Below are 26,186 nucleotides of genomic sequence, written 5' to 3'. Positions count from 1 at the left end.
GCACGCGCATTGCGTACTTTACGCATGCGCAGTACAGCGAACATCGGTGGCGTACGACCATCCAGCCGCTTCGACCGACTCTGAATTAGGTCCTAAGATCTGTCTGCACTGCCAGGGAGCGCGCAATAGTACACTGGACGATATGTCGTTTCGATTTGCATCAAAAAGACACATCGTCCGATATATCGTCTAGTGTGTACCCAGCTTTATAAGTTGGTGAGAACTAGATGATTGTTACTGATGTCACACTCCTCCGTCTCTTACTATAAGAATAGAGGACATTTGGCCTGATTCAGACCCGCTCGCGAGCGCTGAGTGCTCGCAAGCGGGTCGATGTTGCCCAAGTGCGCATGCGCATGAGGGAGCCGGCTCCGTCGTGCGCATGCGCGAGACCCGAATAACGACGGCCAAGCCGTCGTTATGGGTCTCGCACCAAGGGGGGCGTGCTGTCGATGGTCATTGACAGCACGCCCCCTTTGGTGGGCGTGGCTACCCAGACCCCACTGACATCACTAGTGATGTCAGTGGGAGTGCTTTTGGCTCTGATAGAGCCAAAAGCACTCCAGGGCTTGCGACAGCGAGACCCTACCGCAAGGGTCTCGTCGCAATCATTTTGGCCGCTCACTATAGCTGTGGGTGGTCACCCACAGCTATGCGAGCGGCCAGGAGGCCGCTCCAAAAGGTAGAAGGGACGGCCCTGATTCAGAGCGTCCGACTCTGAATCAGGCCCTTTGTGCAGATAGCACTACACCTCAGCCTTTCTATGGACAAGGATCTGAGAGGATTTAGATCATCTTCCTGGACACATACATGGAAACAGCTGATCAGAGAGCAGATGGACTTGCATTCAGCATCCAGTGGGTAATAATTCTGCTCCACACCAGGAGGAATCCTTTCTAGTGTCCTATACACAGATGGGGCCTGATTCAGTATTATATACACACCTGTGAGTACCCTACAATTCCGCCTACACGCGGCGCACTTATCCTACCCACCAACGCACAGCTACCGTACACCTACTTAGCTGCAAGAGGAGGTGCAGCAGAGATGCGCACATTCCGGAAGCACTCCTTCTGATAAAACCGGGATGAGAATACCCAGAGAAACGTGCCAGGGTTTGCAAACGCTCAAGCTCGCAGTACCCCTTCCATACTTGACTGTTATTTTCTGCTGCTCCGCGAATATTAGTAATGGACCGGTTGTCCGGAAACCAGTGCTCCTGCCGCACAGCAGAGGCGCCTCAAACAACTGCGTCCGCACAGAGAGAAGTTCCCCCGGCACCAGCCACACTAGTGCGTCTGCAGCGGCCAGGATTCCAACGCACAGAGACTGGTGCACCGCCGGCACCGGCTATAAGTATGAATGCACGGTACCTACGGCTAGACGATACCTGTGCTAAGTAGAACAGCAGACCCAGCTCAATATATTACAATCCAGGGGATTGGTTACCTATGAGACAGAGGCCCTGATTCAGAGCCGCTCGCAAGAAGCGAGCGCTCGCTGAATCAGGGCGGCCGTTTATTTTTTTTATAAACCGGCCTCCTGACCACCCACAGCTTTTGCGAGCGGCCAGGTGATGGTCGCGGCCATCGGGCTTGCGACGAGACCCTTGTGGTAGGGTCTCCTCTGCCGCAAGCCCCAGTGAGCTTCCTGCTCGAATAGAGCCGGAAGCTCACTACTGACATCATGAGTGATGTCAGTAGGGCCGCCCCCAAACGGCAGGCGTTCCTTCGGGAACGCCTCCGTTTGGCCAGCCACCCCCCTGACCCGCCTACAAAACGGGGCGAGCTGTCGATCAACATCGACAGCCACCCCGTTTGTAGCGAGTGAATTTCTCACTTGCTCCGGGGCTCCCGCGCGTGCGCAGTGCCCCACCATCGACCCGATTGCGAACGAGTCTGAATGTGGCCCAGATTCTTATGTTTACATACCGACAACATAAAGGTTGTTTATAAGTGTACCGGTATACTTTGCACACACGGTGATCGGCACCTGGATACAGGGAGGAGATTCTGCGGATGGCGTATATATTGATTGAACCTGGACAGTGAGAAACTCCTTTTCCAGAGATCTATTACAGTATTAAGGACAATTGCTGCTATAAAGTAATACATGGGAGAAAGATCTTTTGGAGGTACCGGATCACATGTCCATACGTCAGATGATTATAACAGTGTTTGAGTAATAGAGGCCTTAAACTTCTGATTTAACTTTGCTGCTGAGCTTTGAGCAAACTATTGCACCAATTCTGAATATTGTTAAATTTTTTATATATTTTACATTGCTTCAAAAAAGTGCTCCATCTATTCGAATTAGATTGCATCTTTTTAGCATATAGCAGACCCTGCTGGTGGAGCTGCCAGTATGATTAAGCATTTATACGGAGTGGTTGGTAAAGCGCACCTGTCTTTGGCATTGCGGAACTTGCGTGCAAGTCTGTATTCAAGCCCATTGCCTGTATTATTATGGGTGGATACTACACACACAGACATCCTATCTGAAGGCGGACATACAAGGTCATCAGTATCGGCCAGATCAGTCGACAATCAGCCGATAATCGTACAGTGTTTGGTAGTGATCGAGCAACAAATATCGCATTTGTGTGATGGCGAGTTTCATCTCTAGGTGTATGGCCAGTATTAGTAATTGACATTTAGATTTATAATGATGTGTTTGTTTTATCAGTGCTGATAATGGATTGCATTCTTTTCTTTTTTTTTTTTATGTTTGAATATTAAACATGTACCCCACTTTGTTCATGCTTCTCGCACATTTCAGCTCGCCACCTACAGGGGGTGCGAGCTGAAATGCCGGCGCCGGCAGCTGTTCGCGCCCGATAGGAGCAACAGTTGAATAGCTCTGTCGGGCGCGAAGGGGGAGGACAGATGCCGGCTAGAACAATTGAATACCGCCCATAGTGTAGTGTGTACCCTGCATTAGGTCGTTTCCTCTGGGAGCTGCACCGAGCACATCCTGACTGACTGGTCTGTTTTTATGAGATCATGTCAGTCCGGGGCGCCCCGCTTGTGATTTCAACACAATTCTTTTCTTCAATAATATAAAATGAATATATGATTAGAGCTACATGATTTAACACAGGTTTATTAATTAACACCTAGTAGATCATTAGTTAACCCAAACTTAACAGTTCTTAATCTAATCTTGCCAGTCATGTGACGGCCATATTGTGCTGCGTACAGTCATCTGAGGACTAAATTCTTCAACTTCATTCGGGAGGTAGAGGAGGGGGGGGGGAAATCACATAGAAAGGGAGGGAGCAGGGAGGGGATACATATCGAGGGGGGGAGAGCAGCTAGGGCAGGCCTGGCCAACCTGTGGCTCTCCAGCTGTTGTGAAACTACACATCCCAGCATGCCCTGCCACAGTTTTAGCACTCTCTAATAGCAAAACTTTTGCAGGGCATGCTGGGACTTGTAGTTTCACAACAGCTGGAGAGCCACAGGTTGGTCAGGCCTGAGCTAGGGGACACACATTTAAGGGAAAGCAGGGACAGGAAAAATACATAGGGGCCCATTATCATTAACCATTTGCGCATATTCCCTGAAAAACACCCGTGTTCAGGGGATATCCGCAAATAATTTGTATCCCTGCAATGTATTATGGAGGGACTGTAGCCGTATCTCAGAGATCTGGTGTTTTCCCTCCATTTCCTACAGCAGACGCCACCCCCATCGGTTTCTATGGGGGATATGACGCTGACAGATTTACCAAGCTCTGGAATGCAAAGCATTGTGGGGCTCAGCCCCCGCAGCTGTAACCCATTGGTCTGCAGACCGCGCATGCGCTGGAGTCCCGGCACAGGAGTGAAGAGACTGCCGACACGGCACTTCAGTCCAAGCACATCACAGGGACGGGCTGCGTTCAGAGCCCCTGTCCCTACGGGGGGTCTGTGACACATTCGGCCAATATGATTGCATACTGCAATGTGATCATGGGCGCTGATATCGTTCCCAGATTGCGTTGTGTGTGTGATCATTGCTAAACGGGCCCCATAAGGGTCTATGTACGTTTTTTTTTTTATACCCAAAATTTGCGTGGTCATTTTTCGCCAAAGTGCACAACGTACAAATTTTTGGGGGTCATTTATCATTTCGCCTGGTCTGGAATGGAGAAACTTTTCTCCAGTTTTTTTTTCGACAATTGCATTTTACCCTGTTTTTTGGCGAAAAAGGGACGTTTTCGCCTATTGCGAAAAAAACGGCCATTTTCAACGCTAATTGAATACGGCCCTAAGCTGTAGGAACATCTCAAGGCTGATCAGTGGAAACAGGATGTACCTGAGCTCAATTTTGAGCTTCATGGCAAAGGCTGTGAATACTTATGTACATGTGATTTCTTAAGCTGCATACACACACAACGATTTTGTTACCAACGATTATCTGAACGATTATCTGTCAGATATTTTAAAGTGTAATGAACGATTTTTTTGAACTACAAACGATTTTTGCATATTCCCTTAATGAAAATCGTTCAGTTGACAAGTCTGACTGAACTACAAACGTGAACGCGCATGAACGATAATCGTTCATCGTTTGACTCAGAAAGAGAATGATTTTTTCAAACGATTATCATTAAAGATATCATTTAACGATAATCGTTCAAAAAAATCATGTATGCAACTTTAGTTTTTTTGTTGTTTTTTTTAAATTAAATTTGCAAAAATCTCAAAAAAACTTTTTACACGTTGTTATTATGGGGTATTGTGTGTAGAATTTTAAGGACAAAAATTAATTAATTCCATTTTGGAATAAGGCTGTAACATAAAATGTGGAAAAAGTGATGCACTGCATATACAGATGGGATAGATAGATTGTGTATATATATATATATATATATATATACACATACACACACTCGGAGGGGAGAATATATATATATATATATATATATATATATATACATACACACACACACGGAGGGGAGCAGGGAGGTGATATATATACGGAGGGGATATATACAGAGGGGAGCAGGGAGGGGATATACATGGAGAGGAGCAGGGAAGGCATATATGCAGGGAGGGGATATACATGGAGAGGAGCAGGGAAGGCATATATGCAGGGAGGGGATATACATGGAGAGGAGCAGGGAAGGCATATATGCAGGGAGGGGATATACATGGAGAGGAGCAGGGAAGGCATATATGCAGGGAGGGGATATACATGGAGAGGAGCAGGGAAGGCATATATGCAGGGAGGGGATATACATGGAGAGGAGCAGGGAAGGCATATATGCAGGGAGGGGATATACATGGAGAGGAGCAGGGAAGGGATATATGCAGGGAGGGGATATACATGGAGAGGAGCAGGGAAGGGATATACATGGAGAGGAGCAGGGAAGGCATATATGCAGGGAGGGGATATACATGGAGAGGAGCAGGGAAGGCATATATGCAGGGAGGGGATATACATGGAGAGGAGCAGGGAAGGGATATACATGGAGAGGAGCAGGGAAGAGATACACATGGAGAGGAGCAGGTAAGGCATATATGCAGGGAGGGGATATACATGGAGAGGAGCAGGGAAGGGATATATGCAGGGAGGGGATATACATGGAGAGGAGCAGGGAGGGGATATACATGGAGAGGAGCAGGGAAGGCATATATGCAGGGAGGGGATATACATGGAGAGGAGCAGGGAAGGCATATATGCAGGGAGGGGATATACATGGAGAGGAGCAGGGAAGGGATATACATGGAGAGGAGCAGGGAAGAGATACACATGGAGAGGAGCAGGGAAGAGATACACATGGAGAGGAGCAGGTAAGGCATATATGCAGGGAGGGGATATACATGGAGAGGAGCAGGGAAGGGATATATGCAGGGAGGGGATATACATGGAGAGGAGCAGGGAAGGGATATATGCAGGGAGGGGATATACATGGAGAGGAGCAGGGAGGGGATATATGCAGGGAGGGGATATACATGGAGAGGAGCAGGGAGGGGATATACATGGAGAGGAGCAGGGAAGGCATATATGCAGGGAGGGGATATACATGGAGAGGAGCAGGGAAGGGATACACATGGAGAGGAGCAGGGAAGGGATACACATGGAGAGGAGCAGGGAAGGGATACACATGGAGAGGAGCAGGGAAGAGATACACATGGAGAGGAGCAGGTAAGGCATATATGCAGGGAGGGGATATACATGGAGAGGAGCAGGGAAGGCATATATGCAGGGAGGGGATATACATGGAGAGGAGCAGGGAGGGGATATACATGGAGAGGAGCAGGGAAGGCATATATGCAGGGAGGGGATATACATGGAGAGGAGCAGGGAAGGGATACACATGGAGAGGAGCAGGGAAGGGATACACATGGAGAGGAGCAGGGAAGAGATACACATGGAGAGGAGCAGGTAAGGCATATATGCAGGGAGGGGATATACATGGAGAGGAGCAGGGAAGGCATATATGCAGGGAGGGGATATACATGGAGAGGAGCAGGGAAGGGATATATGCAGGGAGGGGATATACATGGAGAGGAGCAGGGAAGGGATATATGCAGGGAGGGGATATACATGGAGAGGAGCAGGGAGGGGATATATGCAGGGAGGGGATATACATGGAGAGGAGCAGGGAGGGGATATACATGGAGAGGAGCAGGGAAGGCATATATGCAGGGAGGGGATATACATGGAGAGGAGCAGGGAAGGGATACACATGGAGAGGAGCAGGGAAGGGATACACATGGAGAGGAGCAGGGAAGGGATACACATGGAGAGGAGCAGGGAAGAGATACACATGGAGAGGAGCAGGTAAGGCATATATGCAGGGAGGGGATATACATGGAGAGGAGCAGGGAAGGCATATATGCAGGGAGGGGATATACATGGAGAGGAGCAGGGAGGGGATATACATGGAGAGGAGCAGGGAAGGCATATATGCAGGGAGGGGATATACATGGAGAGGAGCAGGGAAGGGATACACATGGAGAGGAGCAGGGAAGGGATACACATGGAGAGGAGCAGGGAAGGGATACACATGGAGAGGAGCAGGGAAGAGATACACATGGAGAGGAGCAGGTAAGGCATATATGCAGGGAGGGGATATACATGGAGAGGAGCAGGGAAGGCATATATGCAGGGAGGGGATATACATGGAGAGGAGCAGGGAAGGCATATATGCAGGGAGGGGATATACATGGAGAGGAGCAGGGAAGGCATATATGCAGGGAGGGGATATACATGGAGAGGAGCAGGGAAGGCATATATGCAGGGAGGGGATATACATGGAGAGGAGCAGGGAAGGGATATATGCAGGGAGGGGATATACATGGAGAGGAGCAGGGAAGGCATATATGCAGGGAGGGGATATACATGGAGAGGAGCAGGGAAGGGATATATGCAGGGAGGGGATATACATGGAGAGGAGCAGGGAAGGGATATATGCAGGGAGGGGATATACATGGAGAGGAGCAGGGAAGGGATATATGCAGGGAGGGGATACACATGGAGTGTGAGGGAAGAACATGGAGGCACAGCAGAGAGGGGAATGGGGATACACTTGAGCCTACCCTCCAACATGACCTCTTCCACCAGGTACACAATGCTCAGCTCCTGGACTCCCCACCTAATGTATGATTGTAGTCACCTGTGCTGAACTAGGTAACTGATGAGACAGGTGGCAATAATCATACATTAGGTGGGGAGTCCAGGAGCTGAGCATCGTGTACCTGGTGGAAGGGGTCATGTTGGAGGGTCTGCTTGAGGGGAGGGAAGACTCTCAGGACATGACTTACTGTCAGAGAAATCCCCACCACCTGCTGCTGCTGCTGCTGCTGTCCTCCGCTGGCTCCATGTTGGGGTTGGCAACAGCCGGAGTCTCCCTCCACACACCCGCAGCACAGACATAGCGAGGGACTCTGAAGCACAGACAGTGACAGGAGGGAGAGAGCACTGCAGAGACTGTCCTCCACCCCACATGTCATCACCATGCGACAGCGAACTGCATTGTAGGTGGTGAAGCTGGGCGATGGTGTAGTAAGATGGAGAGGATGAGGGTGTAGTAAGATGGAGAGGATGAGGGTGCAGTAAGATGGCGGGATGAGGGTGCAGTAAGATGGCGGGGTGAGGGTGCAGTAAGATGGCGGGGTGAGGGTGCAGTAAGATGGCGGGGTGAGGGTGCAGTAAGATGGCGGGATGAGGGTGCAGTAAGATGGCGGGGTGAGGGTGCAGTAAGATGGCGGGGTGAGGGTGCAGTAAGATGGCGGGGTGAGGGTGCAGTAAGATGGCGGGGTGAGGGTGCAGTAAGATGGCGGGGTGAGGGTGCAGTAAGATGGCCTCCGGATGTCCCCGTGCCCTCCCCGCTGGGCACCAGGCGGAAGTGACGGCCCCGGTGTTTCTCTGACGTGTCCCCGGCTGTGCTCGGCTCGGTGTCGGTGTCGCTGTGACGGGCGGAGAAGATGTTGGATTTTTTCACGATCTTCAGTAAAGGCGGCATCGTGCTCTGGTGCTTCCAGGGGGTGCATGGATCCTTCTCCGGTCCCGTCAATGCTCTCATCCGCTCCGTCATTCTGCAGGTGACCGCCCGGGGGCGCTGTGCCCGGCGTGACAGGAGATCATAGGGGCCCCTTCTGCATTGGAGGAGGTCCTGGTGTGAGAGGGGGATGTGATGTATTAGGGCCCCTGGTGTGAGGGGGATGTGATGTATTAGGGCCCCTGGTGTGAGGGGGATGTGATGTATTAGGGCCCCTGGTGTGAGGGGGATGTGATGTGCTGGACCTCTGGTGTGAGGGGGATGTGATGTATTAGAGCCCCTGGTGTGAGGGGGATGTGATGTATTAGGGCCCTTGGTGTGAGGGGGGGATGTGATGTATTAGGGCCCCTGGTGTGAGGGAGATGTGATGTATTAGGGCCCCTGGTGTGAGGGGGATGTGATGTGCTGGACCTCTGGTGTGAGGGGGGTGTGATGTGCTGGACCTCTGGTGTGAGGGGGCTGTGATGTGCTGGACCTCTGGTGTGAGGGGGCTTTGATGTGCTGGACCTCTGGTGTGAGGGGGATGTGATGTATTAGGGCCCCTGGTGTGAGGGGGGGATGTGATGTATTAGAGCCCCTGGTGTGAGGGGGCTGTGATGTGCTGGACCTCTGGTGTGAGGGGGATGTGATGTATTAGGGCCCCTGGTGTGAGGGGGATGTGATGTGCTGGACCTCTGGTGTGAGGGGGGTGTGATGTATTAGGACCCCTGGTGTGGGGGGGGCTGTGATGTGCTGGACCTCTGGTGTGAGGGGGATGTGATGTATTAGGGCCCCTGGTGTGAGGGGGCTGTGATGTGCTGGACCTCTGGTGTGAGGGGGCTGTGATGTGCTGGACCTCTGGTGTGAGGGGGCTGTGATGTGCTGGACCTCTGGTGTGAGGGGGCTGTGATGTGCTGGACCTCTGGTGTGAGGGGGCTGTGATGTGTTAGGGCCCCTGGTGTGAGGGGGGGATGTGATGTATTAGGGCCCCTGGTGTGAGGGGGCTGTGATGTATTAGGGCCTCTGGTGTGAGGGGGCTGTGATGTGCTGGACCTCTGGTGTGAGGGGGCTGTGATGTGCTGGACCTCTGGTGTGAGGGGGATGTGATGTATTAGGGCCCCTGGTGTGAGGGGGGGATGTGATGTATTAGAGCCCCTGGTGTGAGGGGGCTGTGATGTGCTGGACCTCTGGTGTGAGGGGGATGTGATGTATTAGGGCCCCTGGTGTGAGGGGGATGTGATGTGCTGGACCTCTGGTGTGAGGGGGTGTGATGTATTAGGACCCCTGGTGTGGGGGGGGCTGTGATGTGCTGGACCTCTGGTGTGAGGGGGATGTGATGTATTAGGGCCCCTGGTGTGAGGGGGATGTGATGTATTAGGTCCCCTGGTGTGAGGGGGCTGTGATGTATTAGGGCCCCTGGTGTGAGGGGGCTGTGATGTGCTGGATCTCTGGTGTGAGGGGGATGTGATGTATTAGGGCCCCTGGTGTGAGGGGGCTGTGATGTGCTGGACCTCTGGTGTGAGGGGGATGTGATGTATTAGAGCCCCTGGTGTGAGGGAGATGTGATGTATTAGGGCCCATGGTGTGAGGGGGATGTGATGTGCTGGACCTCTGGTGTGAGGGGGTGTGATGTATTAGGACCCCTGGTGTGGGGGGGGCTGTGATGTGCTGGACCTCTGGTGTGAGGGGGATGTGATGTATTAGGACCCCTGGTGTGGGGGGGGCTGTGATGTGCTGGACCTCTGGTGTGAGGGGGATGTGATGTATTAGGGCCCCTGGTGTGAGGGGGCTGTGATGTGCTGGATCTCTGGTGTGAGGGGGATGTGATGTATTAGGGCCCCTGGTGTGAGGGGGCTGTGATGTGCTGGACCTCTGGTGTGAGGGGGATGTGATGTATTAGAGCCCCTGGTGTGAGGGAGATGTGATGTATTAGGGCCCATGGTGTGAGGGGGATGTGATGTGCTGGACCTCTGGTGTGAGGGGGATGTGATGTATTAGGGCCCCTGGTGTGAGGGGGCTGTGATGTATTAGGGCCCCTGGTGTGAGTGGGCTGTGATGTATTAGGGCCCCTGGTGTGAGGGGGCTGTGATGTGCTGGACCTCTGGTGTGAGGGGGATGTGATGTATTAGAGCCCCTGGTGTGAGGGGGCTGTGATGTATTAGGGCCCCTGGTGTGAGTGGGCTGTGATGTATTAGGGCCCCTGGTGTGAGGGGGCTGTGATGTGCTGGACCTCTGGTGTGAGGGGGATGTGATGTATTAGAGCCCCTGGTGTGAGGGGGATGTGATGTATTAGGGCCCATGGTGTGAGGGGGATGTGATGTGCTGGACCTCTGGTGTGAGGGGGCTGTGATGTATTAGGGCCCCTGGTGTGAGGGGGCTGTGATGTATTAGGGCCCCTGGTGTGAGGGGGCTGTGATGTGCTGGACCTCTGGTGTGAGGGGGCTGTGATGTGCTGGACCTCTGGTGTGAGGGGGATGTGATGTATTAGGGCCCCTAGTGTGAGGGGTGTGTGATGTATTAGGGCCCCTGGTGTGAGGGGTGTGTGATTTATTAGGGCCCCTGGTGTGAGGGGGGAGTGATGTATTAGGGCCCCTGGTGTGAGGGAGATGTGATGTGCTGGACCTCTGGTGTGAGGGGGATGTGATGTATTAGGGCCCCTGGTGTGAGGGGGCTGTGATGTATTAGGGCCCCTGGTGTGAGTGGGCTGTGATGTATTAGGGCCCCTGGTGTGAGGGGGCTGTGATGTGCTGGACCTCTGGTGTGAGGGGGATGTGATGTATTAGAGCCCCTGGTGTGAGGGGGCTGTGATGTATTAGGGCCCCTGGTGTGAGTGGGCTGTGATGTATTAGGGCCCCTGGTGTGAGGGGGCTGTGATGTGCTGGACCTCTGGTGTGAGGGGGATGTGATGTATTAGAGCCCCTGGTGTGAGGGGGATGTGATGTATTAGGGCCCATGGTGTGAGGGGGATGTGATGTGCTGGACCTCTGGTGTGAGGGGGCTGTGATGTATTAGGGCCCCTGGTGTGAGGGGGCTGTGATGTATTAGGGCCCCTGGTGTGAGGGGGCTGTGATGTGCTGGACCTCTGGTGTGAGGGGGCTGTGATGTGCTGGACCTCTGGTGTGAGGGGGATGTGATGTATTAGGGCCCCTAGTGTGAGGGGTGTGTGATGTATTAGGGCCCCTGGTGTGAGGGGTGTGTGATTTATTAGGGCCCCTGGTGTGAGGGGGGAGTGATGTATTAGGGCCCCTGGTGTGAAGGGGGTGTGTGTATATTAGGACTCATGGTTCCTAGTGTGTGTGAGAAGAGAGGGGGTGCATTAGGGCTTTGTGTGTGTATGTGTATATGTATTAGCTATCATGGTGTGATGTTTTCGGAATCATGATGTGGGTGTGATGTATTAGGGCTCCTGGTGCGAGGTGGGTGTGATGTATTAGGGCTCATGGGGTGTGTGTGTGTGGGGGGTGGATGTGTATGTATTAGGGCTCCTGGTGCGAGGTGGGTGTGATGTATTAGGGCTCATGGTGTGTGTGTTTTTTGGGGGGGATACAGGATATTTGTGCTACTGGTGTGATGGGTATCATGTAAGGATGTAGTGTGATTACTGGGTGCATAATATGACATGGACACTAATGATGGGTGTTATTGGGGTGCATACTGTAATGGGTAGTGAGCTGGGTGTATGGGGTCATATATTGGCATTATATAAAGTGTGGGCTTATGGTCTGGTAGTGCAGCTCTGTCACATGTGTTAGGAGGGGTGTGGTGCAGAGGAGAACATATTAATCTGGTCACCTGTTATGTCACGCACAGGACTTTATATGGTGAGAGAGTCCCTGTTATGTCACACACAGGACTTTATATGGTGAGAGAGTCCCTGTTATGTCACACACAAGTCTTTATACAGTGGCTATATGGTGAGAGAGTCCCTGTTATGTCACACACAGGACTTTATACAGTGACTATATGGTGAGAGAGTCCCTGTTATGTCACACACTGGAGTTTATACAGTGGCTATATGGTGAGAGAGTCCCTGTTATGTCACACACAGGACTTTATACAGTGACTATATGGTTAGAGAGTCCCTATTATGTAGCACATGTACAGAGAACATAGTGATACTGTAAACATATGGTGAGAGAGTCCATGTTATATGTGCAGGACTTTATACTATAAACATGGTGAGAGTCCATGTTTATACTGTAAACCTATGTTATGCAAGTCCATGTTAAATGCGCAGGACTTTATACTGTAAACATGGTATGCAAGTCCATGTTATATGTGCAGGACTTTATACTGTAAACATATGGTGTGAGAGTCCATGTTATATGCGCAGGACTTTATACTGTGTAAACATATGGTGTGAGAGTCCATGTTATATGCGCAGGACTTTATACTGTAAACATATGGTGTGAGAGTCCATGTTATATGTGCAGGACTTTATACTGTGTAAACATATGGTGTGAGAGTCCATGTTTATACTCTAAACATGGTATGCAAGTCCATGTTATATGTGCAGGACTTTATACTGTAAACATATGGTGAGAGAGTCCATGTTATATGCGCAGGACTTTATACTATAAACATATGATGAGAGTCCATGTTTATACTGTAAACCTATGGTATGCAAGTCCATGTTATATGCGCAGTACTTTGTACTGTAAACATATGGTATGCAAGTCCATGTTATATGCGCAGGACTTCATACTGTAAACCTATGTTATGCAAGTCCATGTTAAATGCGCAGGACTTTATACTGTAAACATGGTATGCAAGTCCATGTTATATGCGCAGGACTTTATACTGTGTAAACATATGGTGTGAGAGTCCATGTTATATGCACAGGACTTTATACTGTGTAAACATATGGTGTGAGAGTCCATGTTTATACTCTAAACATGGTATGCAAGTCCATGTTATATGCGCAGTACTTTGTACTGTAAACAAATGGTATGCAAGTCCATGTTATATGCGCAGGACTTTATACTGTAAACATATGGTGTGAGATTCCATGTTATATGTGCAGGACTTTATACTGTAAACATATGGTGAGAGAGTCCATGTTTATACTGTAAACCTATGTTATGCAAGTCCATGTTAAATGCGCAGGACTTTATACTGTAAACATGGTATGCAAGTCCATGTTATATGCGCAGTACTTTGTACTGTAAACATATGGTATGCAAGTCCATGTTATATGCGCAGGACTTTATACTGTAAACATATGGTGTGAGATTCCATGTTATATGTGCAGGACTTTATACTGTAAACATATGGTGAGAGAGTCCATGTTTATACTGTAAACCTATGTTATGCAAGTCCATGTTAAATGCGCAGGACTTTATACTGTAAACATGGTATGCAAGTCCATGTTATATGCGCAGGACTTTATACTGTAAACATATGGTGTGAGAGTCCATGTTATATGCGCAGGACTTTATACTGTGTAAACATATGTTGTGAGAGTCCATGTTATATGCGCAGGACTTTATACTGTGTAAACATATGGTGTGAGAGTCCATGTTATATGCGCAGGACTTTATACTGTGTAAACATATGGTGTGAGAGTCCATGTTATATGCGCAGGACTTTATACTGTGTAAACATATGGTGTGAGAGTCCATGTTATATGCGCAGGACTCTATACTGTAAACATATGGTGTGAGAGTCCATTTTATATGCGCAGGACTCTATACTGTAAACATATGGTGTGAGAGTCCATGTTATATGTGCAGGACTTTATACTGTAAACATATGGTGTGAGAGTCCATGTTATATGCGCAGGACTTCATACTGTAAAGATATGGGGGTCTATGTACTAAGGAGTGATAAGTGACAGAGTGAAAAGTGATAAGTCTGTGATAAGTGCCAGCCAATCAGCTCCCAACTGTAATTTTTCAAACACAGCCTGTGAGATGACAGTTGGAAGCTGATTGGCTGGCACCTTATCACTTTTCACTCTGTCTCCTAACACTGCTTAGTAAATAGACCCCATGGTGTGAGAGTCCATGTTATATGCGCAGGACTTTATACTGTAAACATATGGGGCCTGATTCAGAGCCGGACGCAATTAGCGCTCGCTCGTCCTGAAAATAGGGGTGGCTATTCAAATGAACCGTTCGCTGTTTGCGGTCTGTTCACGCCTCTAGGTCTGAACGAGCGAACAAAACTTGCGGTCGTTTTTTGGGAAACTACGCCCCCTGGCCGCTCGCATCCTACGTCATGTCCGCTATTTATTAGATTAATCGAGTACATCGACCAGCGTATGAACTGCTCGCTATTCTTGTGGTTGGTTTTTGCTACCACAATTTTGCGAGCAGTTCTGGCTATAAAATAACCCAGTGACGTGGTCAATGACGCTGCTGTTTTAATTATGCACACCCATAAAATGCCCGTTTTGACCTTTAAGCACGCCTGCGTTCGGATCTCCACTCCCCGTTTTCAAGCACCTTCCCCTGTTACCACCCACATACGCCTCCTCCTGTCACTCATATTAGCAGGCATTCGCTATTTAGCGAGCACATGAATTTCGGCTGCACTGACTGGTTCGCGCATGCGTATAACGATCCGTACGCATGCGCAGTTGGGCAAACATCGCTCGGAGCGAACGAGCGGCCGCTTACGAGTGGCTCTGAATCAGGCCCATGGTGTGAGAGTCCATGTTATATGCGCAGGACGTCATACTGTAAAGATATGGTGAGAGAGTCCATAGTGAATTGATTTCTGCCTATCAGATAGCATCCTGGATGACATGCCACAGGGCCACATTGTCTCTGCAAATTAAAATAATGATTTTCCAATTGTTGATGTCTCCTGAGCTGGTGAATGTGAGCACAAAGTGTCCATGTTACATGTGGCAGGCATTTTTTCCCTGTGGTAAATGTTGTAAATTGGGTGATTTCATTGGTTGCACTGTGATGTACCAAGTACAGCGTGTCTTTAATTCTGTAATTCTATTGGTTGTGTCCTAGGAGAGGGGTGGGAACAACTGCTACAACCATGACTCCCTCACCCTCAAGTACAAGCTGGACAATCAGTTTGAGCTGGTGTTTGTGGTAAGTTATCTCACATTCCTATATTGTAAAGATAGTATTCCTGACGCAGCGCTTACCTTTGCTTCTATAGAGATGTCACTAACTCTCTTATGCTGAAGGCAGATTCATGATGTATTTGTTTATAGCTTTCCCCTGAGACCCCGTTGCCTGAGAGAGAACACTGTATGCAATGCCCTGTCTGCAGTGTGTTATGGCGAGGGCTGCCCGGGGTGAGCATAGTGCGCAGTGTAAGCTGGCATCGGGAAGTTTCCTGTATACTGCTGAGCTAGCTGGACAGAGCAAGGTGCACTACCGCCAGCCTGCGGAGAGGTATAGTGGAGGCTGCCTGGAGTAAGCATAATATGCAGTGAAAGATCGCATTGGCATTTATCCTGCATACTGCTAAGCGACCTGAACGTAGTGAGGCGCACTGCCTGCGGAGCTGTATAATGGAGGTTGCCTGGAGTGAGCATAGTGTGCAGTGTAAGCTCACATTGGAGGGCGTCCTGTATAGTGCTGGAAGGAGCAAGGTGCACTACCTCCAGCCTGCGGAGTGGTATAGTGGAGGCTGCCTGGAGTGAGCATAGTACCCAGTGTAAGCTCACATCGGGAGGCGTCCTGTATACTGCTGAGCGAGCAGGACAGAGCAAGGTGCACTACCGCCAGCCTGCGGAGAGATATAGTGGAGGCTGCCTGGAGTAAGCATAATATGCAGTGAAAGATCGCATTGGCATTTATCCTGCATACTGCTAAGCGACCTGAATGTAGTGAGGCGCACTGCCTGCGGAGCTGTATAATGGAGGTTGCCTGGAGTGAGCATAGTGTGCAGTGTAAGCTCACATTGGAGGGCGTCCTGTATAGTGCTGGAAGGAGCAAGGTGCACTACCTCCAGCCTGCGGAGTGGTATAGTGGAGGCTGCCTGGAGTGAGCATAGTACCCAGTGTAAGCTCACATCGGGAGGCGTCCTGTATACTGCTGAGCGAGCAGGACGGAGCAAGGTGCGCTGCCTCCAGCCTGCGGAGCGGTATAGAGGCTGCCTGGAGTGAGCATATAAGCTCACATTGGGAGGCGTCCTGTATACTGCTGAGCGAGCAGGACGGAGCAAGGTGCGCTGCCTCCAGCCTGCGGAGCGGTATAGAGGCTGCCTGGAGTGAGCATATAAGCTCACATTGGGAGGCGTCCTGTATACTGCTGAGCGAGCAGGACGGAGCAAGGTGCGCTGCCTCCAGCCTGCGGAGCGGTATAGAGGCTGCCTGGAGTGAGCATATAAGCTCACATTGGGAGGCGTCCTGTATACTGCTGAGCGAGCAGGACGGAGCAAGGTGCGCTGCCTCCAGCCTGCGGAGCGGTATAGAGGCTGCCTGGAGTGAGCATATAAGCTCACATTGGAAGGCGTCCTGTATACTGCTGAGTGAGCAGGACGGAGCAAGGTGCACTGCCTCCAGCCTGTGGAGCGGTATAGAGCTTGCCTGGGGTGAAAGCTCACATCGGGCGGCGTGCTGTATACTGCTGAGCGAGCTGGACGGAGCAAGGTGCACTGCCTCCAGCCCACGGAGCGGTATAGAGGTTTCCTGGAGTGAGCATAGTGCAAGCTCACATCGGGAGACGTCCTGTATACTGCTAAGCGAGCTGGAAGGAGCAAGGTGCACTGCCTCCAGCCTGCGGAGTGGTATAGTGGAGGCTGCCTGGAGTGAGCATAGCGCGCAGTGGAAGCTCACAATGGGAGGCGTCCTGTATACTGCTGAGCGGGCTGGACAGAGCAAGATGCTCTGGATTAAATGCTCTCTCCCATGGGAACCCCCTTGCACAATATAACATCAGGGGACCTGGCGATAGTGTTGATCTATGAGCAGTGAAGGATATAAGTTGTATTTTCCTCTGTTTTTTTTTATTTAATTATATTGTAAAGAAAATATTCCTGCCGCAGCGCTTGCCTTTGCTTCTATAGAGATGTCACTAACTCTGCATGCCAAGCTGTCACTGTGTTGTTGGGGGTATTGGGAGGGGCTGGGATATTTTGTCTCGTGTACAGGTTAGTGCCCCTGTTTCTGCACCCACATTCAGCCAGTGTTGCCCCGCTATGCAGGAGCCCGCACAGCCTTTTTCTTACTGCTAAAGGGAGAACGTTTTCCTGTGGGAAAGTGCACTTTCAGTAATACATGTAAATGTACAGACACATGTGATTTGTCATTATCTAATATGGCCATAAACGTAATCTTCCCATGCATACATTAAAGTATACCTGGTGTTTATACACAATGGAAGTAGCCGTTCTGTGGCTGCACCAATATTCTTGGGAATTGATCCAATAGGAACTAGTGCCATCACAGAGGCAGGAGGCAGTCTGTGCCTCATGCCACTTGTCATTGGTGAATAAATAGACTGCTCATGAACAGTCATGATCTCCTCCCTAAGGCCAATGCTATAATTAATGTGAGTTGTCAGTGTGGCTGGGATCCTTTGCCATAAATTAATTGGTCTTGTGTCTCTTCTCTTAAACCTGACAGGTGGGATACCAGAAGATTTTAACACTGACGTATGTGGACAAGTTAATAGATGATGTCCATCGGGAGTTCCGGGATAAATATCGCAATCAGATACAACAGAACGGTGCGCTTGGGTTACTAAATGGCTCGTTTGATTTTCAGGATGATTTTTCCTTCCTTCTCAGGTAATTAGAGCTATGGCTATTTGGATGAAATGCGTCACAAAGAAATACAAGAATAAAGTGTTGTATATTGCTGAAGTCAACATATTCTCACCATCGCAGGATTCTAGCTTTATATTTTGTGATATTGAGATCCCTGGCACATGTAACAATGGTGACATCATATCCAAAGTTTTTTCACACAACGTTGATAGTATGAAGAGATTACTATTATTATTGGTCACTTCGACATCTACTGACATGTGAAGGATTACATGATGTGAGGATCTCATTTATGAATACATCTAATAATGTATTACCACGTCCATATCTGAATATAAATCAATAGTAAAGCACGTGGCCATTAGCCTACTGCCTGAGGAAGCCAATGCGATTGTGAAACGCGTCACTTGTGGACACCACATTGTGACCTTATCATTTTGTTTTCTATTCGTTTTTTTTTTTTTATTTAAGTCTGTTTTATCATTCAGTTGCTATTTTTAATATTCTACTAAAGTTTTTAGTATATACTATTTTGATCTTCTCATACTGAGTATTTGCCCTATTCTCACATGAATCCATTATAGGAGCTCTTTACTCCAGGACCCACTAGTGTGTGAGTATACACTATGTATGTGTTTATATATGATTTGTCAATTTTACACACAAACGTTGTTACTGATACCGTTTGATCACTGTATTGGAGTATTAAAACTCCAGGACAAGGATGTTAAAAAATTACTTATTTATTAAAGAGAATTCCGTCCCTTTCTTGCCATAGTAAACCTATATTTTTGCTATAGCCCATGAAATTATGTGAGTAAAATGATGTTCCACAGTCTGTTTGAGATTTGCCATTTATTTGGGGGTTTAGACATCACCGGGGATACAGTAATTTGCTATTTACCACTGTGTATTGGGGAGTAGATATTTCAATGACGAATTTGAAAAAAAATTCCGGACTATTAACGATGTGTGAGATTTATTATTTATTTATTAACAGTTTCTTACATAGCGCAGCATATTCTGTTGCGCTTTACAATTGTCAACATTAATAGAACAAAACTGGGTAATAACAGACAGATATATAGGTAGGAAGTAATAAATGTACCTTAGATCTATCATTCACCAACCGTTGTTACCAGTGATCGCAACATCACAAGATATAAAATTGCGATCCTGCGCTGCTGGGAGCATACTGATTTAAGCAATATACAACCCATATAAAAAAAAAGCTTACCATACTGGTTTGTACATATAATCACGGACTACTTAAAATGACCTTGTGCAGCCCATAGACCTGTGAAACAAGCACTCAGTCTGTTGGTACATAACCATCAGAATCTAGTCTAGCCATTAATAGATTTAAAAGTTGAATTTACAGTACAGCCTTGCCAGCAGGGATACCGTAAGCCTACGAACTAACCTACAGTGAAGTCTTCTGTACTTCCCAGGACAGCAGAGAAGAGCGGAAAAGCTCGAGCCCCTGCCTCCATGAAGACATTTGAACAGTCTGAAAAGTCCAGGAAGACCGTAAAGTCCATGATTGAGAAGCCTGGGGACAAGGCCAAGGAAAACAACAACAAGAAGACCAAGGCCTCAAAAAAAGAAAGTGAGTACAGCTAAACAATCGGTAATCACCGGGGCCAGTGACTGGTAGATGCTGTGCAACATCAGTGTCTGGTGGGATCTCACAGGGTGGGTGCCTGGCAGCCGCTGAGTTGTGGGATCTCACAGGCTGGGTGCCTGGCAGCTTCTGAGTTGTGGGATCTCACAGGGTGGGTGCCTGGCAGACGCTGAGTTGTGGGATCTCACAGGGTGGGTGCCTGGCAGCCGCTGTGTAGCACGTGTCTTGTGGCATCTCACAGGGTGGGAGCCTGGCAGCTGCTGTGTAGCACGTGTCTTGTGGGATCTCACAGGGTGGGTGCCTGGCAGCCGCTGAGTTGTGGGATCTCACAGGCTGGGTGCCTGGCAGCCGCTGAGTTGTGGGATCTCACAGGCTGGGTGCCTGGCAGCTTCTGAGTTGTGGGATCTCACAGGGTGGGTGCCTGGCAGACGCTGAGTTGTGGGATCTCACAGGGTGGGTGCCTGGCAGCCGCTGTGTAGCACGTGTCTTGTGGCATCTCACAGGGTGGGAGCCTGGCAGCTGCTGTGTAGCACGTGTCTTGTGGGATCTCACAGGGTGGGTGCCTGGCAGCCGCTGAGTTGTGGGATCTCACAGGCTGGGTGCCTGGCAGCCGCTGAGTAGCACATGTGTCTTGTGGGATCTCACAGGCTGAGTAGCACGTGATCTCACAGGGTGGAGGTCCTCTGCTTACAGGGAGCTGCAACTTAGCGGTTGCTCACGGTCAGTCAGGGAGGCGGCCGGTGGTACTGGCATTGGGGTCCTCCATCTGTTGGCACGTTCCCTGCTCTAGGATACCCTCCTCCTTCTCTCTCCCCCCTTCTCTGCAGACGCCGGGCGGCCATTTCACATAGCCTGTCTTGCTGCAGAGAGAGAGACTTGGGGGCTCCTGCCTCCCCATAAATTACAACCGTCAGGTTATAGTATCTGGTTCCTTTCTCCCCTTTTGGGGTTTGATCGTTGAACACTCATTGCCCATTATTACATTATCCAGCATTGAATGTTGTTTGCTTGCATGCCTGTATTTAGATAGTAATGTGTTCTTTGTACTAAACCTGTGACTATTCTGTATACTATTTTATCATTACTTATGCTTTCATATTTCTATGTAACATGTTAGTGGTTAGGTAAATTTGGAGTGCATACTTATTTGTTTATAAGGTACCTATTACTACACAACGGTCAGGATGCCGATGGTCAAAATGCCGACAGTCAGAATCCCGACAGATTTTTGTAATTATTCAAAGTTTGAGTGAGAGGGTCTTCCAGTCATTCTAATTGCCTCAGATTGGCCGCGTTGAGCATGGTACTCGTCTCTGCAGGGTCTTTTGGTCAAGGCTCCATCGCGTCTTTACCTCAGAGAACATCAACTTCGTCAAGGGCTATGTCTTTACCCCAATTTGTCACAACTAACTTTGAGAGTATGGCTCTTGAGACCAAGATCTTGAGAGCACAGGGGTCTTCGAAACCAGTGGTTTCTACTATGCTTCAGACCAGGAAGCCTGTTATGTCCAAAATTTACCCCCAAGCCTGGCGCCTGTGCGCACTCTTCTGATTCCTCGCTCCATCGCTTAGATGTGGTGATGGCATTACGGATTTATTTTAAATTCATCGTACATCGGTTTTCTGCCGTACTGATTCTCTTTTAGTCCTGGGGAATGCTTTGAACACGGGTAATCTGGGCCTCTTGGGTGGTGGTGCTACAGTAGAACACTTGTGCATGGTGGCAGTGTGGTCTTCTGTGCATATGTTCACCAGGTTTTGTCATTTTCATACTTTTGGTTATACTGAGGCTGCCGTGTATTGTGTACAGCCTTGCGGGTTGAGCTCCCCCCATTTTTGGGAAATACCAGCGTCAGCTAGGAGTGTCACCCAAATCGTATGATAAGGAATTTGGATCTTCTATGTACTAACCTTAAAATCTTTCCTTGTCATCCATCTGGGGAACACTACGATCCCTCCCTTTCTAGTCTGTTTGTTATTGATTTGGTTTATGGTTTTTATTGTGGTGAGACTGCTTCCTCCAAACGTCTTTGTTAGAAAATAACCGAGGTTTCAGGGAAGTAGGAGGGGGGGTATGTAGGGGGGTGGAGCCAATCAGATTAGTCTTCTAGTGCCTACTCCTGTTGTCCAACCCACTTAACCCAGCGTCAGCTAGCAGTGTCCTCCCGATGGATGATGAGGAAAGGATTTTACGGTGAGTACATAAAAAAAAAAAAAAAAAACATTTTTTTCCCCCAGTATATCTACACAATTTGGTATAATAATAACAAATGTAGAGGTATTTACTAGTACACATTCTTATGTCTTCCAGGGGTCAGGCAGCGAAAGTCCCCAGGGAGGGGGACGCTGCTGTGTTGCTCAGTGTCAGAACTGTTCTGTGTCTATTGCAGAAGCATGATGGTTTGTGTGAAACTTGCTTTGCAGGGACGAGGAAGCACTTCGGTTGTGGGTCCCCTTCAGGAACCAGCTTGGACATCTACCCTGTCACAGGCTATGTTACGGTTGGCCAGCCAGCTGCAGGCCTCTCGGCCTGCTCCTCCCTTACGTACAACAACCTTACCTGAACCGGCATGGGTTCAGGGTTTGTCTCAGTAAGCCCAGGGCCTAGTGCATGTATCAACCTCACTACAACAGGCTGGCTCAATAGTCTACGCATAAATCATCTAGACAAGACCCCTCTGTTCCTCTTTCAGGTTGCAAGTCAGGGGATTCTACGTACCCTGAGGATGATGTGTCTGCCTCGGATGTAGAAACATCGTCTGTTCCAGAGGACTCAGTGCCAGGTGGATATGGATGCCTTAGTCAAGGCAGTCAAGTCTGCTCCCTTACGTAAGGATTCCTATGGAGGAGATGCCACTTTTGTATACGGAAGTAAAAGAAGGCAGCAGTATGTCCTTCCTCTCAATTGGAGGATCTCCTGGCAGAGGTGTGGACACACCCTAACAAGCGTTTCCAAGTAACATAGCGCATTTTTACATTTTATCCTCTCTTAGTTACGAATAGGGGCAAATGGGAATCCCCACTTCCGGTGGACACCCACATTGCTCGTTTGGTCAAGTCCACTACCCTCACCCCGAATGCGGCCCCTCTTAAGTATCCTATGGATCAGAAAAGGGAATATTTTCTAAAACCCATCTTTTCCAACGCAGGTGCGGCTTTATGTCCAGCTCTCGCTACTGCTTGGGTAACCAAAGCTCTAGGGCGTTGGGCAGATTCCCTTGAGGAAGGCCTTTGTAATGGTACCCACGATCTGAATTGCTGCCCAGGGTTGACGACATTGCGAGCCCAGTGTTAATCTGGGGGAAACGTCCAATGACTCTGGTCTCCTTTCTTCAAAGGCCTCAGCTTCTGCAGTAGCTGCCAGACTTGTGCTCTGGCTCCGTACTTGGAGGACTGACTCTGTATCCAAAAATGTTCTGTAAGCCTTACCTTTCTCAGGTAATATCTTGTTTAAGCCCAAACTGAATGAAATTGTGGCTACTGTAGTGGCATCCAAGACAGCGTTCCTCCTATCATCGACTCCTAAGTCAAGGGGTTTTTCCTTTTGCTCCTTTCGTCCGCAGGGCAAAGCTAGGGGACTGTTGTTCTTGAGGTAACAGGGTTCAACCTATAAGGTCTCCAGGTCCAGAGGCTGCCAGTCCAGCTCCCAAGCCTGCTTACAAGCCAGTGACTTGACGGGTTGGGCCCCTTCCTGGGAACTTCCAGTGTGGGGGGTGTCTTCTTCTACTCTGCAGAGACCTCAGAAAGGCAGTGGCTTTGAGGAACTCCACTCTGTCTCTGCTGGCCTTCCATGGCATTGTTCCAGTTTCTCCTCCTCAAAGAGGAACAGGTTTCTATACCAACCTGTTTCTTGCTCAGAAGCCAGATGGCTCCTTACGCCCAATTCTCAGCCTGAAATTGCTCAACAAGTGCCTCTAATCTCATGATTCCTGATGGAATCTCTTTGCTCTATCATTCTGGCAATGGAACCAGGAAACTACATGACTTCCTTGGACATCCAAAATGCCTATTTGCACATTCCCATATGTCTGGATCACCAGTGTTTTCTCAGGTTTGCAGTGCAGGAGGTTCACCACCAATTCTGAGCATTACCGTTTGGTCTTTCTATGACTCCTTGGGGTAAATTTACTAAAGTGAGAGTTTTAAAAGTGATGTTGCCCATAGCAACCAATCAGATTCTAGCTGTTATCTTCTAAAAGGTGCTAGTTAAATGTTAAGTAGAATCTGATTGGTTGCTATGGGCAACGTCACTTTTAAAACTCACTTCTAAAAACTCTCACTTTAGTAAATTTACCCCTTGTGTGTTTTATGAAAGTCATGGCGGGTAACGGCAGTGGAACTCAGATGCAAGGGGGTCCGTAACCTTTCTTACTTGGATGACCTCCATATTCTGGCACAGTCCCTGCATGTCCTTCAGGACTATCCTCAGCTAACTGTGACCCTCCTTCAGTCTCACAGATGGCTGATCAACTGGAAAAAATCCACAATCTCTTCATTTGGGAGCTGTGCTGGACTCAAAGGTTTAGAGGGCATTTCTCCACAGAGAAAAGTTGATCGCTTTACTGGACAAGGTTTCGGACCTTCCTTCGTAATCACAGGGTGTTCATCTATACCTGCATGCAAATTTTGGGCACATTAGTATCCACCTTAGACATGATGGAATACGCCTAATTTCACGCCAGACCCCTTCATTTGGAGCGTCTCTCCCGATGGATCCGCTCCCACCTTCATCTCGATCTCAATGGATTATCTTGTCTCGGGAAGTGCGCCACTCCTTGATATGGTGGCTTCATTTGCCCACTTGGACAAGGGTCATCCCTTCTGGATCCAGGGCTGGGTTCTACTCGCCATCGATGCAAATCTTTGAGTTTGGGGGGCAGTAACATGCCATCACAACTTTCAAGGTTGTTGGTCTGCTCAGGAAGCTTTACTCTCGATTAACATCTATTAACATGGAGCTTCGGGCAGTTTTGTCTCTGGTCCTGTTCTTTCTTTTTACAGGCGGGATTGGATTTGGGCCTATGGCAGTGTTAGACATCATGGCTACTCCTGCAGATGAAGCATCCAGGCCATCTTGGATATCATGGGTATTCCTGCAGACGGGATGCAGTCGGCATCCCGGTGTGCGGGATGCGGACGGTCAATACAGACGCCGAAATCCCGACCGGTCGGGATCCCGGCACCATTATACTGACCGCCGGCATCCCGAAGGTAAGTATCGGGGTGTTAAGGTTAGACACTAGGGGGAGGGTTAGGCATCGGGGAGGGTGAGGATTAGGATGCAGGGAAGAGTGAGGTTAGGCTTAGGCACTAGGGCGGAGGTTAGGGTTATGCATCGGGGAGGGTGGGTTAGGGTAAGGGTTAGAATATCACTTACCTGTGTTCCCTATGGGTGTCAGGATTTTGGCTGTCTGGATGTTGCTGTCTGTATTCTGACCAGCGGCATCCCGACAGCCGTGATTTTATACCCAACCTCCTGCAGACGATGTATTCTAGCTATGTTAGACATTATGGGTATTCCCGGCTATGTCAGACATTATGGGTATTTCTGCAGATGATGTATCCTGGCTATGTCAGATATTATGGGTATTCCTGCAGATGATGGATCCTGGCTATGACAGACATTATGGGTATTCCTGCAGATGATGGATCCTGGCTATGTTAGACATTATGGGTATTCCTGTAGATGATGGATCCTGGCTATGTCAGACATTATGGGTATTCCTGCAGATGATGGATCCTGGCTATGACAGACATTATTGGTATTCCTGCAGATGATGGATCCTGGCTATGTTAGACATTATGGGTATTCCTGCAGATGATGGATCCTGGCTATGTCAGATATTATGGGTATTCCTGCAGATGATGGATCCTGGCTATGTCAGACATTATGGGTATTCCTGCAGATGATGGATCCTGGCTATGTCAGATATTATGGGTATTCCTGCAGATGATGGATCCTGGCTATGTCAGATATTATGGGTATTCCTGCAGATGATGGATCCTGGCTAAGTTAGACATTATGGGTATTCCTGCAGATGATGGATCCTGGCTATGTTAGACATTATGGGTATTCCTGTAGATGATGGATCCTGGCTATGTCAGACATTATGGGTATTCCTGTAGATGATGGATCCTGGCTATGTCAGACATTATGGGTATTCCTGTAGATGATGGATCCTGGCTATGTCAGACATTATGGGTATTCCTGCAGATGATGGATCCTGGCTATGTCAGACATTATGGGTATTCCTGCAGATGATGGATCCTGGCTATGTCAGACATTATGGGTATTCCTGCAGATGATGGATCCTGGCTATGTCAGATATTATGGGTATTCCTGCAGATGATGGATCCTGGCTATGTCAGATATTATGGGTATTCCTGCAGATGATGGATCCTGGCTATG

General features: G+C 49.0%; 2 protein-coding genes across 2 annotated transcripts in view; one reads left to right on the top strand and one right to left on the bottom strand.

Annotated features, from left to right (window-relative positions):
- The window catches only part of FOXRED1 (FAD dependent oxidoreductase domain containing 1), a 35,649-nt gene extending 28,051 nt beyond the window's left edge, over nt 1-7,598 (bottom strand). The window contains exon 1 of the mRNA XM_088481821.1: nt 7,532-7,598. Coding sequence (XP_088337947.1) covers nt 7,532-7,541 — 10 coding nt within the window. The 5' untranslated portion in view covers nt 7,542-7,598. The remainder of the gene's footprint in view (nt 1-7,531) is intronic.
- Nucleotides 7,599-8,297: 699 nt separating this feature from the next.
- The window catches only part of SRPRA (SRP receptor subunit alpha), a 41,714-nt gene continuing 23,825 nt past the window's right edge, over nt 8,298-26,186 (top strand). Inside the window, exons 1-4 of the mRNA XM_088481815.1 lie at nt 8,298-8,536; nt 15,441-15,524; nt 18,011-18,174; nt 19,605-19,762. Of these exons, the coding sequence (XP_088337941.1) occupies nt 8,420-8,536; nt 15,441-15,524; nt 18,011-18,174; nt 19,605-19,762 (523 nt within the window). The 5' untranslated portion in view covers nt 8,298-8,419. The remainder of the gene's footprint in view (nt 8,537-15,440; nt 15,525-18,010; nt 18,175-19,604; nt 19,763-26,186) is intronic.

The sequence above is a fragment of the Taudactylus pleione genome, unplaced genomic scaffold (genome assembly GCF_031769625.1).
Source record: "Taudactylus pleione unplaced genomic scaffold, aTauple2 ptg000278l, whole genome shotgun sequence".
NCBI lineage: Eukaryota > Metazoa > Chordata > Amphibia > Anura > Myobatrachidae > Taudactylus > Taudactylus pleione.
Note: the sequence above shows the minus strand (reverse complement) of the source record. Positions and strands in the feature narration are given on the sequence as shown.